Source organism: Xiphophorus maculatus, chromosome 1, assembly GCF_002775205.1.
Source record: "Xiphophorus maculatus strain JP 163 A chromosome 1, X_maculatus-5.0-male, whole genome shotgun sequence".
NCBI classification, from domain to species: domain Eukaryota; kingdom Metazoa; phylum Chordata; class Actinopteri; order Cyprinodontiformes; family Poeciliidae; genus Xiphophorus; species Xiphophorus maculatus.
The window spans coordinates 4,922,330-4,937,411 of NC_036443.1; the positions used below are offsets into that span (position 1 = coordinate 4,922,330).

The window sequence follows — 15,082 nt, forward strand, 5'->3', positions numbered from 1 at the left end:
CTTCTGTGTTCTGTGTGTGGAGGCGCGTCCGCATGCGTGTGGGGGTGTGTGTTCCGTCAGTTATATGGACTGTCTTGAGACAGTCCATATAACTGGACATCACTTCATTAATCTGAAGTGATGTACACTCTAAAAAGTGTATTTGGGCTGTAGTTCATGTTATGGACTTATTTACATTAACCTGACTTAATTCTTTTACTTTAGTTATGACAACTTGCTTTCATGAGTTCAATTAACTTAACAATCACGCATTTTATCTCAAACGAACTTTTTAATTTGAGTCGAAGTGAAACAATTAAGTTTAATGCAGCTTTACGTCTGACGTCATTACGTAAGCTCCGCCCGGGGCAGATCCTGCATCTCTGGTACCGACCGCCATTTCTTCTGAGCATTGACTGTCGACGAGATTCAGATAAAACAGTAAGTATGCTGCCCCACCATAACCAAACATTAAATAAACGGTGTAAAAATATTTAAAACTTTTTCTAACTTAAATTTGAAACATTGAACTGTGTTTAACGTCGAAGTGTCATCAGTTATTTGCTCTTAACACATTTGCTAATTGTAATTAGCCGCGCTGTTCGGCGGTTCAAATCTCAACATGTTTTAACATAACTACTCTGAGTCAGACTGAATGTTTATTTTGTATGTGTACTTTTACGCTAAAAAACCTAACTTGAAATTACAGAGGCGGGTTTGTTCTGTGCAAAACTAATTTAATGTGATGCAACTCCACTGTGCTAAGCACTGTTAGCTGCAGCCGGTGAAGCCATTTTTTCCAGTTTTCTCATGCTGCTTACTGGCGACATAATATAAAACGCATAATATCCTGACAGCGCTAAGAATCCATCAGGTGTCATTTCTCTTAAAAAAGCAAATTGTGTCTGTAGGAACATTGCGCAGTGTTCTAGCTAGCCGTTGATCCCCAGGCACTGGGCCGGGCTTAGACGCCCTCGGGCTGGGCTGAGGATTTCACAGCTTCACTTTCGGAGCTCTGCATTTAGTAGCCTGCCCCACAGACTCCGCCCCGGCTAGATCGCTTCTTGCCCTGTATTATTTCTCTGCAATTTGCAATCTACCACAGCGCACGGACAGTTCACAATGTGCATGTTTGATCTCCCTATGGTCGTCCGCGCCCTTGATTTCACCGGCTACAGAAATCGAAATGACAACCGGCATGAACGCGAGGAAAAGAAAGAAGAAAAATTAAGATCAAATGAAAATTTCAGGCATTAGCATTTCTGGCTAGAACCCTGTTGTATTAACTTCTTTTACCCACTTCTCTTTCCAGGCCTAGAACCAAGAATCATCAAACCACATAAGGTGAGCCATATTTTCTTCATAAAGGATTCATGTAATATCATCAAGCTTCTAATTTTAGAAAAAAAAGTTAAATGCAAAATGAATATGCTATTTTGATAATATGAAATATGTGTGCTCTAAAATGCAAAGTCTTCACCAATATCTAAAGTTACTGTAATTTTTAACACTAAATAGTGGACAGATATAAAATAAGAATAGAAATGACATTTATTGTCCTTCAGTGGGAAATTTCCAGTGCAACAGCAGAAAGTGACAGGCAATTTATTCACACAAACAGACATGCATATATATTTGTGGATATATATGCACACAAAAAATTTAAAATTACAACCTAAAAATACTGTGGAGTCATTAAAAAAAGCTTACTCCCATCCTAAGGAATATGCAACTGAGAAGGGCAATTTAAGAAATGTGTATTTGTGCATTAAAAAAATTCCTTGCAATACTAACAATATGACATTGATTAATATAGAGTGTTTTCAGTATGGTATTAAAAACAGTGAAATAGTTATGGTAACAAATCCATTCTGAATCTATATTTTACCAAGCAGTAAAACAATCATCTAAAGTATTGCATGGGGCTAGGGTTGTCACAGTATTCAAAATTGACTCTTGCCTCCATATTTGTTTCATCTTCCTTGCCTTCAGATTTGGCAACATATAGGTAACAAAGTTCCTCTCTTGTCCTTCTAGTGTTGCACTTAATGTGGAGATGCAAAGACTGCAAGAGGGTGTTTTCCAGAAGATCTGAATTGCTCAAGCACTACAAACTAGACCACAGGCATTATGGACGGGGTTATTCGTATCCATGCTCATATTTAAGTTGTGCATGTAGATTCAAGACCTGGAATGCTTTACTGAGCCATTTATCAAGAAATCATCCAGTCAAACAAACAGTTACCAAAGACTTAACCAGATTCAAATGCCCCATTTGTGATTTTAATCAACTTTCCACTGAGAGAGATTTTTTTCAACATATATTTCAACATCTCAAGAACAAGGAAACTGTCACGTGTGTGTTTCAGGACTGTGTTTATCAAACAAATATTTACGAGAACTACAAAAGTCATAAATACAGAAAACATTCTGACATTAGCAATACATTTAAGACTGGGATTACTGAAAAAAAACAATTAGACTGTGGTGAAGAATTGTGTGTTAGTTCTGGTACTGATATTTTTGATCAAGACAGTACTGCACAAGCTAATCAAGATCACACATTTAATGAGACTGATTCTGAAAACTTACAGAGAGATATTGAACTTAAACTTGCATCAGTTCTTCTAAAGTTAGAAAGCAGTTTTCTTGTGTCAAATGCAGCTATTGATGAACTATTGCAGGAGTTAAACTATTTAATTGGTTCTTTGTCCCTGCCAGTTACATGCAGAACTGTAACCCAAATACTACATGATCACCTTTGCCAGTTTGACCAGTCAGTTATTGAAAAACTTGCCAGGGCCCTCTGTGAAACAAACCCTGTAAACAAAGCAATAGGAGATAAAGGCTCCCTTTCTAGTGCTTGGAGACGAAAACAATTCTATAAAAGACATTTTAAAGTGGTAGAACCTGAAGAATATATTCTTGATAAAAAAAATAATAAGTCATTCCAGTATGTATCAATCCTAAAGTCTTTGCAGCAAGTTCTTGACTGTGAGGTTATCTTGGATCAGACTGATAATTTAAATTGTGTGAATAAACTACTACAAAGAAGTAGTGTTCATACATATAGGTCTTTCTATGACGGGTCATTTTTTAGTGAAAATGAGCTTTTGTGTAAGGAGGAGAGCATTTCATTAATATTGTATATTGATGATTTTGAAATATGCAACCCTCTCGGTACATCTAAACGGAAGCATAAAATTTGTGGCTTATACTGGATTCTTGGTAATTTGCCACAGGGGTGTAATTCTAACTTGTCTTCCATTTACCTGGCTGCTTTAATCAAAACTAATGATTTGAAGTGCTATGGTTACGAGAAGGTTTTAGAACCTTTACTTAATGAGCTTGTGATTTTGGAACAAGAAGGGGTCTTTGTGTCAAAGTTGGGTAGAGCTGTAAAAGGCACAGTTCAGTGCGTGGTTGCAGATAATCTTGCTGCCCACAGTCTTGGTGGCTTTGTAGAGAACTTCACAGGGTCATACATATGTAGGTTTTGTTTGGCAGTTAAAACAGACATTCAAACTACAGAGGTTAGAAGTGGTGCATTTACCCTGAGAACGAAAAGCATTCATGCAGATCACTTAAAAATTCTTCAGGAACGTGAATTGCCAAGTTATCAGGGTGTCAAATCAACTTCCATTTTATCACATTTATTGTATTTTGACATTACCACAGGTCTTCCTCCAGACATTGTGCATGACCTTTTTGAAGGAGTTGTTCCTTTTGAATTAGCTTTGTGTCTGGGTGTTTTGATTAAGAAAAAATATTTCACATTGGTATCACTGAATGACGCAATAGCATCTTTCAATTTTAAGGGGACTGATAAAATTAATCGACCTCATCCAATTGCTCTCAATTTTGAAGCCAAAAAAAGTGTTGGGGGGTAATGCACATGAGAATTGGAGTTTGATCAGATTTTTACCTTTGTTGATTGGACACAGAGTGCAACATGAAGAGCCAGCTTGGCAGATCTTAACAGACTTAAGGGACATTGTTGATCTTGTGGTCTGTCCTATTCACACAGAGGACTCTATTGCTTACCTTGACTTTAAGATCTCAGAGCACAGAACACAATTCCAGGAGGTTTTTCCTAATTGTGACCTTAAACCAAAACACCATTTCTTGGAACATTACCCGCACTTGATTCGCCAATTTGGTCCTTTAGTAGCCTTATGGTCCATGCGCTTTGAAGCTAAGCATAGCTTTTTTAAAAGAGTTGCACGAAATATCAAGTGCTTTAAAAATGTCCTCTGTTCCCTTGCAGAGAGACACCAGTATCAGATGGCACATCATTTGCATTTATCTGGTTTTCCTAAACCTCTTTTGGAAGTTACAAATGTTTCCACAGTAACAACTGATGTTCTCGACAAGGGAATAGTAAATGCTCTAAAACAGAAGTTTTCAAATCTGGCCACAGTGTGCATGACTAAAAGTGCAACATTTAATGGACTGAAGTACAGATGCGGGATGATCTTGATCCATGGCTCATTAGGAGGATTACCAGAGTTCATTGAAATAATCCAAATGGTGATCCTGGCAAACCAGTTATTCTTTCTGGTCAGAAAACTTGAGGGGTGGTATGTTGAGCATTACAGATCTTATGAGCTGAAAACATCAGACAAAGAACTGAAACTGGTTGAGCTACAAGACCTAACAGATGTATACCCGCTGGAAGACTACAGAATTAGAGGAATACGTCTTGTTACTGTGAAAAGATATATTCACGTTTAAGGGTGAGGTAATACAAGATTGTACAAAAAATTAAATGCGTGGTACAAAAGACTTTTGTGTTTGTATGGCTGAACTTAAAATACAGTAATATTTTAATAACTACCTTAATATTTTTTTGGCCCTCTACAAGCAAATGTCCAAACATTTGACTAATAATGTATATAAAATATTTTGTAATGACTTTAAATAGCGACCAGCATTGCTTAACTCTGTATGTAACCTTTTCTCAGATTGTCATGGCAAGTTCAAAACCTGCAAGACTGAAGGTGATTCTAGGAGAGAGCAACACTGAAAAACTGACTCTTCCAGATGGCATACCAGACTCTCTGGATGAACTTCTCAGCAAGGTGAAGGATACCTTTGGTTTAAAGACCAATGTCAGATTGCAATATATGGACAAAGACTTTGGTAATGACTTCTTCAACCTCAGCTCAACTTCTGACCTGGAGGACTTGGGAACAGTCAAGGTGATTCAAGAAAAAGCCATTCAAACTTTTGTTGATGTCATTGAAACAGCTCCATCTTGTTCTACAGTTCACTCTGACGACAGCAGTTCTTTAGCCTCAAATGACACTATAATCCTCTCCTCCCCTGAATCCTTGTCATCGCGAACACAACAATGGCCAGCCAACTTTCCCATTCCCATATTTTCATATGACACTGAACGTCAGCTAGAGAAGGGGAATTCTGAGTATCAAGCAAACAACAAAATGTTGACAGTCACCTCCCGAATGAAGACTGACATCCTAAATAGATTAGTAGAAGAGATCTACAGATACAGAGCCTACCCAGAGGATGCACAGTTCTGTGTAGTTGCAGAGGCCTTGGTTAAAAAACATCCGTGTTTAAAAGAGCCCGGTTCATTCAATGGTTGCTACGGTTGGAAGCAAAGGCTGAAGTACAAAATGGGAAACTACAGGACTCTACTCAAATCACAAGGATGTCCAGAGTTGTCTGTAAACTCTCTTAAATCCAAAGCTAGTATTTCTGTTTCTCCTGCTGCAAAAATAAAGAAGCCAAGACGAGCTGAAGCCAACTTTTATCCATCCTTTCCATTGGGAGAAACACAAGAAAGCATGGAAAAAGAGAGAATTGAACTCTTGACAGCAATCAAAAGGAGGAACAATGACAGGGTCATTGCGGAGAAAATGGCTCGTACCTTTGCCTACAGGCGTCAGGAGGTGGTGAATGAAGAACCTGGTATAGAGGATTTCAAGGACAGATGGCCTGCTCTGTTCCAACAGAAAGAGGTAGTAATGCAGATTGAAATTAAATGTCAAGGTTTTTGAACTTAGACTTTGGGAATGATTATTTACTTTAAGTAATTTTTTTTAACATAGTAATTTTTTTTTTTGTTTCACAGATTAATGCGGAGTTTCAGAGGCTCATGGCTCTTCCCCTTGAGCAGACGTTCTTGGCCCAGTTGGACAGGCACTCAAGTCAGCTGATTAAAGTCATCCAGGCCAAAGGAGGAGCAACACGTGCAAAAATGGCTGGCATCATGAGAACTTATGATGAGGTATGCATATCATCAATATGGACACAGTGAACTAAGCTATGGCCATTTACCTTTTTCCATTTAAAACAAAGAACTTAAAGTGATTAGTTACTTTCAGACTTTGTTTTAATTATAATACTTGATACACTTTCTGTGCAAAGTTGATATCATTTGAAGAAAAGCAAGTTTGCCTGTCATGTATTTCTGCTGCATTTAGTTGTTATAGTAAGTTTGTATTCTGGTTTATTCATGAATTCAATAAAATACACCTTTCTATCCAACTTGCCAGAAACCGGTGCAATTTAGCCAAATTTTTGAGCTTCTATTGCTTTTAAAGTTTAACATTTTTAAATGTTAAACTTGTATCAATTCTATGCTGTAAGAGATCTCTTTAATGGAAAATGATATTCACTTGCTCTGGTAGATTGTGCTAAGAAAAAGCCGTAACCTTAACAATACAGTCTAGTTTCACAAATTGAGATGTGAAGGATAAAATGTGGCAGAGGTGGACTATGAATAATTTTGAAGTGCAGCATTAAAACACAGTGGACTTGTGGGCTGTACATTATGGCATCTGATAGGTCTTTGCTATTGTGAACAGCCCAAATATATTAGTTATGTCATGAATCTCTTCAGATATGAAATATTGATAACGATAACTTTTCTCCAGGTTGAAGACATTGGGATTCGAAGGGAATGTGTTCTGAAAGGGCTCGTCACCTTTCTTGGAGAGGATGCAAAAGACCTTATTAAGGAATACTGTGTAAGTTTTTAAAGGTTTAAAGTTGCATCTCATCCCATTCAAGCAAATGGACAAATTCAATGTCAGTTGTTTTTACTTTCTTAAATGATTTATGGACTGGCTTTTCTAAATGTGAACATCTGTTTGAAAAAATGGGGCAGATTTGGTGTCAGAAATGTAAATTTAACATGGCTGTATCCTGCTTAAATCCAGAAATGGTGAATTTGCTGTTCAGCAGAGCACATCAACTTCATTTCTTGTTTACCAATATGCCAAACAAGTTAATAAGAATATGTTTTAGAGTCATGGTATTTTGATACCAGCTCCAAAATATCTGACAAGCAACACAAATATGCATTTTGTATTGAGTTCCACCCTAAGATGACCATTGGCTGGATCAGTATTCTGCTTTGATATAAAATCTAAGAAATTGGTTTTTAAGCTAAAGCCTGTAATATGATGGAACATATATAAAGCTATATACATGTATTATCTTTTCAAAAACATTAAAAATCACCCTTTGAGTTATTCAATTTGTAAAGCAACTTTGAACTTGGAAAATTTATCAAGGATATTTCAAATGCCGTAAACCACTCTTCAATTCACAAGCTGTACATCTTATACTTGGTGTTTGCATTTACAAGGCTTTTATTTTCCAAATTCTGTAGTGAGAGATTAGTTACAGTGTTCAAGTTTTAACATATTGTTTAACTCACTACAGGGCAGCAGCGGAGATGATGCCCAGATGGAACTCAAACAACTCACCATGGCCATGTTTGTGATTCGGAAGGAGGGAGAGGGATTGAAAGAACCCCCAGAAGACATTGGCATCGTCATTGAGGGAGTGGAGGTGTTGCAGGACCTGACTTCAGTTGCCTCAGCATGTGCCCTGCTTCTGGGTTTGATATATTCCCTTAACTTGGCTTATCCAAAGGCTCTGCGCTTCACATTTGAAGTGTTCCAAAAAATCTTCATGCAGCTTGAGCAGCACAAGATGTCTCCCAAAGTTCAAAATTTGTTTGGAAGACTTCAGACCTCACAGTAAAGACACTGGCATGTTGTGCAACAGGACAGAAGATCTTCAGTCTTCTTTGTTTGGACAGAAGAACGCCATGTTTTGGAAGCTTAACACCTCAAGGAACTGCACTTTGTGAACTTCTGTTGGGACATTGTTCATATTAAAGCCACAAGTAATACAGAGTTTACTGGATAACAATTGACTGGTATTTCTGGAGGATGTTTACTGATGAGGTTGTGATGAACATTATCATTTTGGGAGTAGGTCTTTTTTGTTTTTGACATTTCATAAAGTTACATGGTTCATCTCTTTGGTTTTGTGTGGGGGAAAAAATACAAGTTAAGGGGAAAAAATTAAAGTAGGAAAGTAGTAGGCTGCTGCAGTTTGTGGACATTTTCACAGAATTTTCTTTTTGCATTTTTTTTAAAAATTTGAATCAACAGATTTGTTCAGTGTTTTTTGAAGGAGGTTGAATGGATCTAGATCATAATGTTTACTATTCTGTTCTTTTCTGGTGTCAGTTAAATTAACGGACTTGGTTTAAACTAGGCAGCTATTACACCACATCTTTGTTTGAAAACTTGCCTAAATATTTTTTGGGTATTGCTCTTATTTTCAGTGTAAAAATAGTCACTAGTGTCATCATATTTTATGTCAAAAACATGTTCTCAGCAAATGTTACGGTTTAAGAGTGTGGATTTTCTTTTTTAGGAGGACTTGTGTTAAATCTAAAAAAGCAAAATTTTTTCCTGAGGAATACTTCTGGATTCTACAACCTCACACAGGGGTGTCCAAGTCCTGTCCAGGAGAGCTACCATTGTGCAACTTTCAGATGGACCCTATTTCAATACCACCTGAAGCTAATTTCTGAATTTACACAACAGCAGACATTCAGCTCAGCAGAGGCATTGTAATGAGCAGTTCATTTGATTCAGATGTATTGGAGATGGGATGCATCTGAAAGTTGCAAGATGATGGCTCTCCAGAACTGGACTTGGGCACCTCTGATCTAGCAGGTCGCTGAAATGTAATATCCCTTATGAAGTTTCAAAAGATTTGTGTAGCATGTTTAATGCATAATATTTTGTGAAAAACCTGTAAGTTTGTGATGTTTTCACAATAAAATTTAAAATGTTCCATTTGTGTAGATTTATTATTTTAACTGAGTGGAATTTCTGAGTAGCATGAAGGTATTTTACTCCTATTTTAAAAACTAAAATAACATGCTAAAAAAAACTTTTAAAATGATTTAAATGCAAGCTATATTTTAAGTAAAATGTGAGTGATAATTTAATTTGGGGTAGTTTAGTTTTTTAAGTTGGAACAACTTAAAATTTTGAGTTGACTTTCTATAAAATTAAGTAAGATGGATTTAAATTTTTTATTTGGAATAAAGTAAATGAATTGATTAAGACTGACTTAAATTTGTCAAGTTAACCAAACTTAATAAATTAGGTTGGATAAAATTAATTGAATTACTTGTTACCAATTGAAGCAATTCAATTAAGTTGGATCAACTATTTTCTTTTTAGAGTGTACATTCATCTTCTGCCTCCCTGACTCCTGTTTTTAACCCGAGGTGTAAAAGGAGATCTGGGCGATAAATTGATTTTTACAGGTGATTCTAATTTTTGGTTTTTGAAGATTTAGTTTTTGGAAAATCACAATGTACTTTAACCAATGTACTCTTTGGGTTTCCATAGTTCAGCAAGTCCAAGGCAGCTCCTATTGATTTGGGCTGTTACAGCTGGAAACTAGTGATCAGGCCCGAAATCTAGGTGCGGTGATGGATTCTGACCTGAACCTTCAGAGACACAAAAAGACGGTTACAAAGTCGGCCTTCTATGACCTGAAGAACATTTCCAGGATTACAGGACTTATGTCTCAAAGATCTAGACAAACTCGATCTTTAGTTTGTCTAGAACCAAAAATCTAGTTCTAAACACTTTAGTCGAACATGTGACAAGGGAAACTTGTAGCATGTTCGACTAAAGCGTTTATCTTTAGTCAAATCGATTACTGCAACAGAGTCTTCACACGTCTGCCTAACAAATCAATCCTCCAGCTGCAGCTGATCCAGAATGCTGCTGCTGGCGTTCTCACTAAAACCAGGAAGTTACAGTAGAGCACCGTTTTAAAGTCCCTATACTGACTCCCTGTAGCTCAGACAATAGACTTTTAAACTCTGTTGTTAGTTTATAAATCACTGAACAACTGAGCAACAAACTACATTATAGATCTGCTGTTGTTGTGTCAACCTTCCAGACCTCTGAGGGGGAGATGCAGTATTCAGCTTCTATGCTCCACTAGCTTCAGAAAACAGCAAAACTGCTGAAACACCGAGTTCTTTTAAATCAAGTTTAAAACCCACCTGTTTGTAGATTGACAAATTTGATGTATTTTTGCTCGATGATTTTGATTATAGCATTTGACAAATTGTAATATTTATTGCTTGTTTCATAATTGGCAACTGTATTATATTATAGAAAAGAAAGCGAGCAAAAAAAAAACAACAAAAAAAAAATTAAAGTCAGAAATTAGAGTCGGAGAGGAAGTAAAGAGCAAAGGTCAAAGTGGAGAGGAAAGAAGACAACAGAGGAGACAAATTTATGACAGAAAAATAAGGAAAGCTGTGAGCGAGAGAGGAGAGACGGATGATATAATCCAAGCGGAGAGGTGACATACAGAGAGGTGGCAACAGCTGGCCACTCGGCTGCTGGCAGGGCCTTCGCCACGCTCACACACACTCTTTCCCTGCCAGTGCAGCCTTGAATAACCGGGGCTAAAGACAGGCTGCCAATAACGTCTAAAGAAAGCCTCGCACAGCAGAGCAATGCAGGGGCAGCGCCGGCTTTTAAAGAGGAAAGCAGGTGGATGCTGCTGGGCAGAGGCCTCTGGGACGCCCTGCCAGGGACAAAGTCACCTTAACGTTGGGTAACAGCAGGACAGTAGGCAGTCCGCCTGATGACTCACTCTGTCTTTTCCTCAACGGGTTTACTGTACTACAATATTTTACGCTTCATCACACCTGGGCTTTTTCAGCCGTGACAGCATACGTTATATCCTCCACTAGAAAAATGACTCTTCAGCTCCATTACGGAACAACGAGGCCGTCGTAGGGATGTCGCTGTCTGTGCGGCGACAAACCGTTGGAAAGGTTGTGCCTGATGTGCAGGGATCCGACACGGCCTGGAAAAGTTTGCAATTTGAGTTCAGCGTTTTCCAGGTCTGGAGAAGTACAAAACAGAAAATGAGTTCGATTTCGAGACTTTCTAGACGCTAAGCTTTTCAAAGTGGGCGACCAACACCATGCAGGTGCTGGAGGGGCCTTAGACAGTCAGAGGGAAGATGAGAAAAAAAGAAGCAAAATAATAATAATTTTAAAAAAAAATCAATCAAGATTGTTTAATTATACATTTTTACATAGAATCTTGAAGGCTAATCTGTTCTTCAAACCTTATTAAAATGATGACATTTGTTGCTTGTTTCATAATTGATGACAGTATAATGTTTTTTATGATGTAAACTGTAGCTTTTTTGCAAAGTCAAGAAAGTTTTGCTGTTTCCCTTAACCTTTTCTAACACAATAACTTCAAAATATGCATAAAAAACATTTATGACAAAGTTGCTGATTGTCAAGTTGCTCTTTTAGTAATTCTGCTGTTTGGGTCCGACTGGTGAAATAAACCAAAATAATGTGTTAAATCACAGTAAGTGACAGAACATGATTAGAAAAAAGGCAGCAGTTATATTCATACATAAGGCCAGGTTGACTGAATTTGTTCAGTCCCTTAGCAAATGAAGTCCTTCAAAAACTATATTTGGTTATCGTTTTTCATCAAAAATATTTGATCAACTTATACTTTGAACAGAAATCTGTAAGAAAGTAAATACCTTTCGAGGTAGGATCTAAATCTCAGCTAAAACATGGCATTATATTTGTCAGCTTTTTTTTAGTTGTGTAAACAACAATGAAAAAAACATTTTTCTAATCTCTTGCTGTTACAGAATTTATGGAATTTCTGACCCACCATTAAACCCCGCAGTACATCCTCAAGAGGTTGTTTCTGAGACCATCTGCACTGCGATGAACGTAATTAATGTGGCTAATTTAGGGGAATGATCAGGAAGGCCTAACCTTTGTCGTTTGCTTTATGAAAAAAACCCATTTTATCTCCTGGAGAATGCTGCTGAAAGGGGCAGAAGAAAAGTCTGAGCTCAGCATGGCTAGTTTTCAGCTCCACTAGCTTCTACCTTCACTGTCAAATGCTTTTAAGTCTATATAAGAAACTAATAAAGCCCATAAGCCTTGTGCAAGCATTTTGTAATGTCTGTTCACACTTATACTAATGTGACTTTAAACGCAAAATTGCTGATGCAGACAATCCCATCTCTTTCTGTGTTTTTCATTGGGACAATAAAAACACGCAGCTTCTGGTACATTTTCTGAAGCTGTCCTTGAAAATAAGTCAAAAGAGAGAAAAACATAAACACAGTATGTAAAATTGGAAACTGTGTGTTTCACAGAAGTGAACAAATATCCAGCTGAAAAGGCGGCTTTGAGGAACGAAAGCTAAGTTTCCTTCTGACTCTACTCACGTTTACCATTTATTGTTGCACTCTTTGCAGTTAAGCAGTATTGTGTGTTGGTCCGTCATGAAATACACAGACGTTTGTGGCTGTAATGTGAAAAATAAAGAGTGCAGCTTGGCTTAAGGAGAAAGTATTTTATTGTCTTCTGAAAGTGCAATCTAAAAACACTATCCAAGTTTGATCTATTATTATTATTATTATTATTATTATTATTATTATTATTATTATTATTATTATTATTATTATTATTATTATTATTATTATTATTATTATTAAAAGCCTGATTCAAGGAATGTCTGATTTACACTCTTGGACAAAGTTGATTGAAGATTGCTTTTTTTCTATTTTCTTTTTCTACACAACAAATTCTGCAGAGTTAAATCAACACTATGCCGAGTCTATTTGGTCCTTTTTGGAACTGGCATTAACTTAACTCTTACAGAGTTTTTTCAACAACAGTCTGAGTAGTTATAACTATTTCAGGTGTTAAAATGACTCAAGTTCTTGTTAAAACAACTCTTAACGAATTTAATTAACAGCAATTCTTATAAGGACAAAATCGACTCAGCCTACTGTTGGTTTAACTCTGCAGAATTTGCTGTGTACATTTGTGAACACTACCCAGTGTTTTCCATATGAATGGAAGTGTTGCCCAAGCCCATGTTCAGTGTGCGATGGTTTCCTTCTTCAAGCTCACTTCCTTAAACTGTCCTGCAAATAAACAGCTCAGCTTTTGTATCTGTTAGTATTCACCTTGTCCTTATTTCCCTATCCCTCTCTTCTGTCCTTTTCTTCTCCTTCAAACACCTTTTAATTATTTCCCTGCCACATTTTCCTATAGCTGACTTATCAGATTAAATGGGAATGTCTGGATGTGTGCGTGTCCACATGTGTGCGATTGTGCATGCTACAGACTTGTGTGCGTGTGCTTCGGTGAGAATGTCTGAGTGCGTGCTCGTGTGTGAGGGACGTCCTGCTAAAAAGCGATGAAAATGTCATTTTATCAACATCTTCAGTCAGACAGGCTGACTGAATGCTGATGCGCGCCGTCGGCTCCGTACTGCCGGGCATGTCGACTCAGAGGTCTGTGAAGTCTGATCTCTGCAGATGAGGGAAGCTTTTGCGTCCATCTAATGGAAACAGCATGGATAAACTCTGACCTTCTGATTCTACAAAGAAAGGAAAATAAATTTAGCAGCTCTGCAACAAAGAAAAATGTGAATTACAAGACAATATGCAGTCAGAAAATAAACAAATGGAATGAGAGTGTCAGGAACGAAACATTTGGAAAATGACTAAAAATATAAATGTATAATTTCTAATAAATTCTTTACAAATAATGACAGGAAACTGGTGATTTTTTTTTCAACATTTTTTTAAACATATGGAACCTTTGGAATCTGATTATCCACCGCTGCAGTTTCATTTAACTTCACAGTTTCATTATGCACCAAAGGGATGCGCTTATGCCACCCCGAAACACTAGGTGTCAGCATGCGCCTTCAACACTGGTTTCTACCCACTGGCCTACAAAACACCTGGAAAAAATCGTCCCTCCATTTTTTTTTGTGAATCCGCAAACACAAAGTTCGCGCAAAATCAACAAATTGAGGCATTTTTTTATTTTTATTTTTTGTGGTCAAGCATAATTGTGAAACGATTGCAATTATTTTATTTGAAAAAGATTGTCAGAAACAATACATTTAAGATACTGTTATCTTCCACCTCTAGGTGGCGGTATTTCTTACTTGTTCTATTACTGCCTCAGGCTCATTTGATGTGATGGCTCGTGATTGTTGAGAGTAACAAAAACTACGTTCTATAAAGTTTAAAAATGTTTGTGTGCAATCTGTCTGCTTGTTTTTTTTCTTTTCTCTTCTACTTTTAGACTTTGAAAGGGGATTAATGAGGAAAGAAAACATTGCAAAATTCTTTGTAAATATTTCAAAAGTAGCACCAAAGAATCAGTGTTTTTGATTGCCAATTTTTTTTTAAAATTTTAAATCACAAAAGTGTTGCTTTGGCTAGATTCACACAGCAGACAAAAGAGACCCAAATCTGATTTTTTATTTTTATTTTTTAGCTATGGAAGCCATAGTCAACGTTTTCACTGCAGTCTGAATAGCATAGTTACAACCTTTTCACCCCAAAGAATTACAAGCTGTGCCACTGACATATATGGAACACAATTGGATATGTATGCCATAGCTTTCATAGCGTCCACAGTCAGAGCGTTGATTTTGCAATTAAGCCATTTATGTCGTTGACGAGAGACACCGGAAGTTTGCGATTAGCAAACAGCTGGTGGAACTTTAGGTTTTAGCTTCAAGGCATCAGATGCAGCTTTGTTGTGAAGTCGAACTTCTTTAAAGTTTTTGACACAAACAGGATTTTCAACAACTGAAGGTAACACAGTTGTTTGATTTTGCTGTTAAACGGCCTTGTTGTTTCTGGAAAACACTCAATTTTGCCCCTTTAAGGAGAAGTTGTTTGAAAAAGGTTTATATATTCAATGGAA

The 15,082-nt window shown here is 37.1% G+C and overlaps 1 protein-coding gene across 2 annotated transcripts; it reads left to right on the plus strand.

Annotated features, from left to right (window-relative positions):
• Positions 1-406: 406 nt before the first annotated feature.
• Positions 407-8,362, plus strand: LOC111611868. Of its 2 annotated transcripts, none has more exons than XM_023350603.1 (5): positions 407-1,323; positions 4,944-5,963; positions 6,077-6,232; positions 6,882-6,974; positions 7,675-8,362. In XM_023350603.1, the coding sequence occupies exons 2-5, from the start codon at positions 4,950-4,952 to the stop codon at positions 7,996-7,998; spliced, it is 1,587 nt and encodes a 528-aa protein (XP_023206371.1). In that variant the 5' UTR covers positions 407-1,323; positions 4,944-4,949; the 3' UTR covers positions 7,999-8,362. The 2 variants fall into 2 exon arrangements, with proteins under 2 accessions (XP_023206371.1, XP_023206420.1); XM_023350652.1 differs by lacking the exon at positions 407-1,323 and adding an exon at positions 3,872-4,715.
• Positions 8,363-15,082: the final 6,720 nt, after the last annotated feature.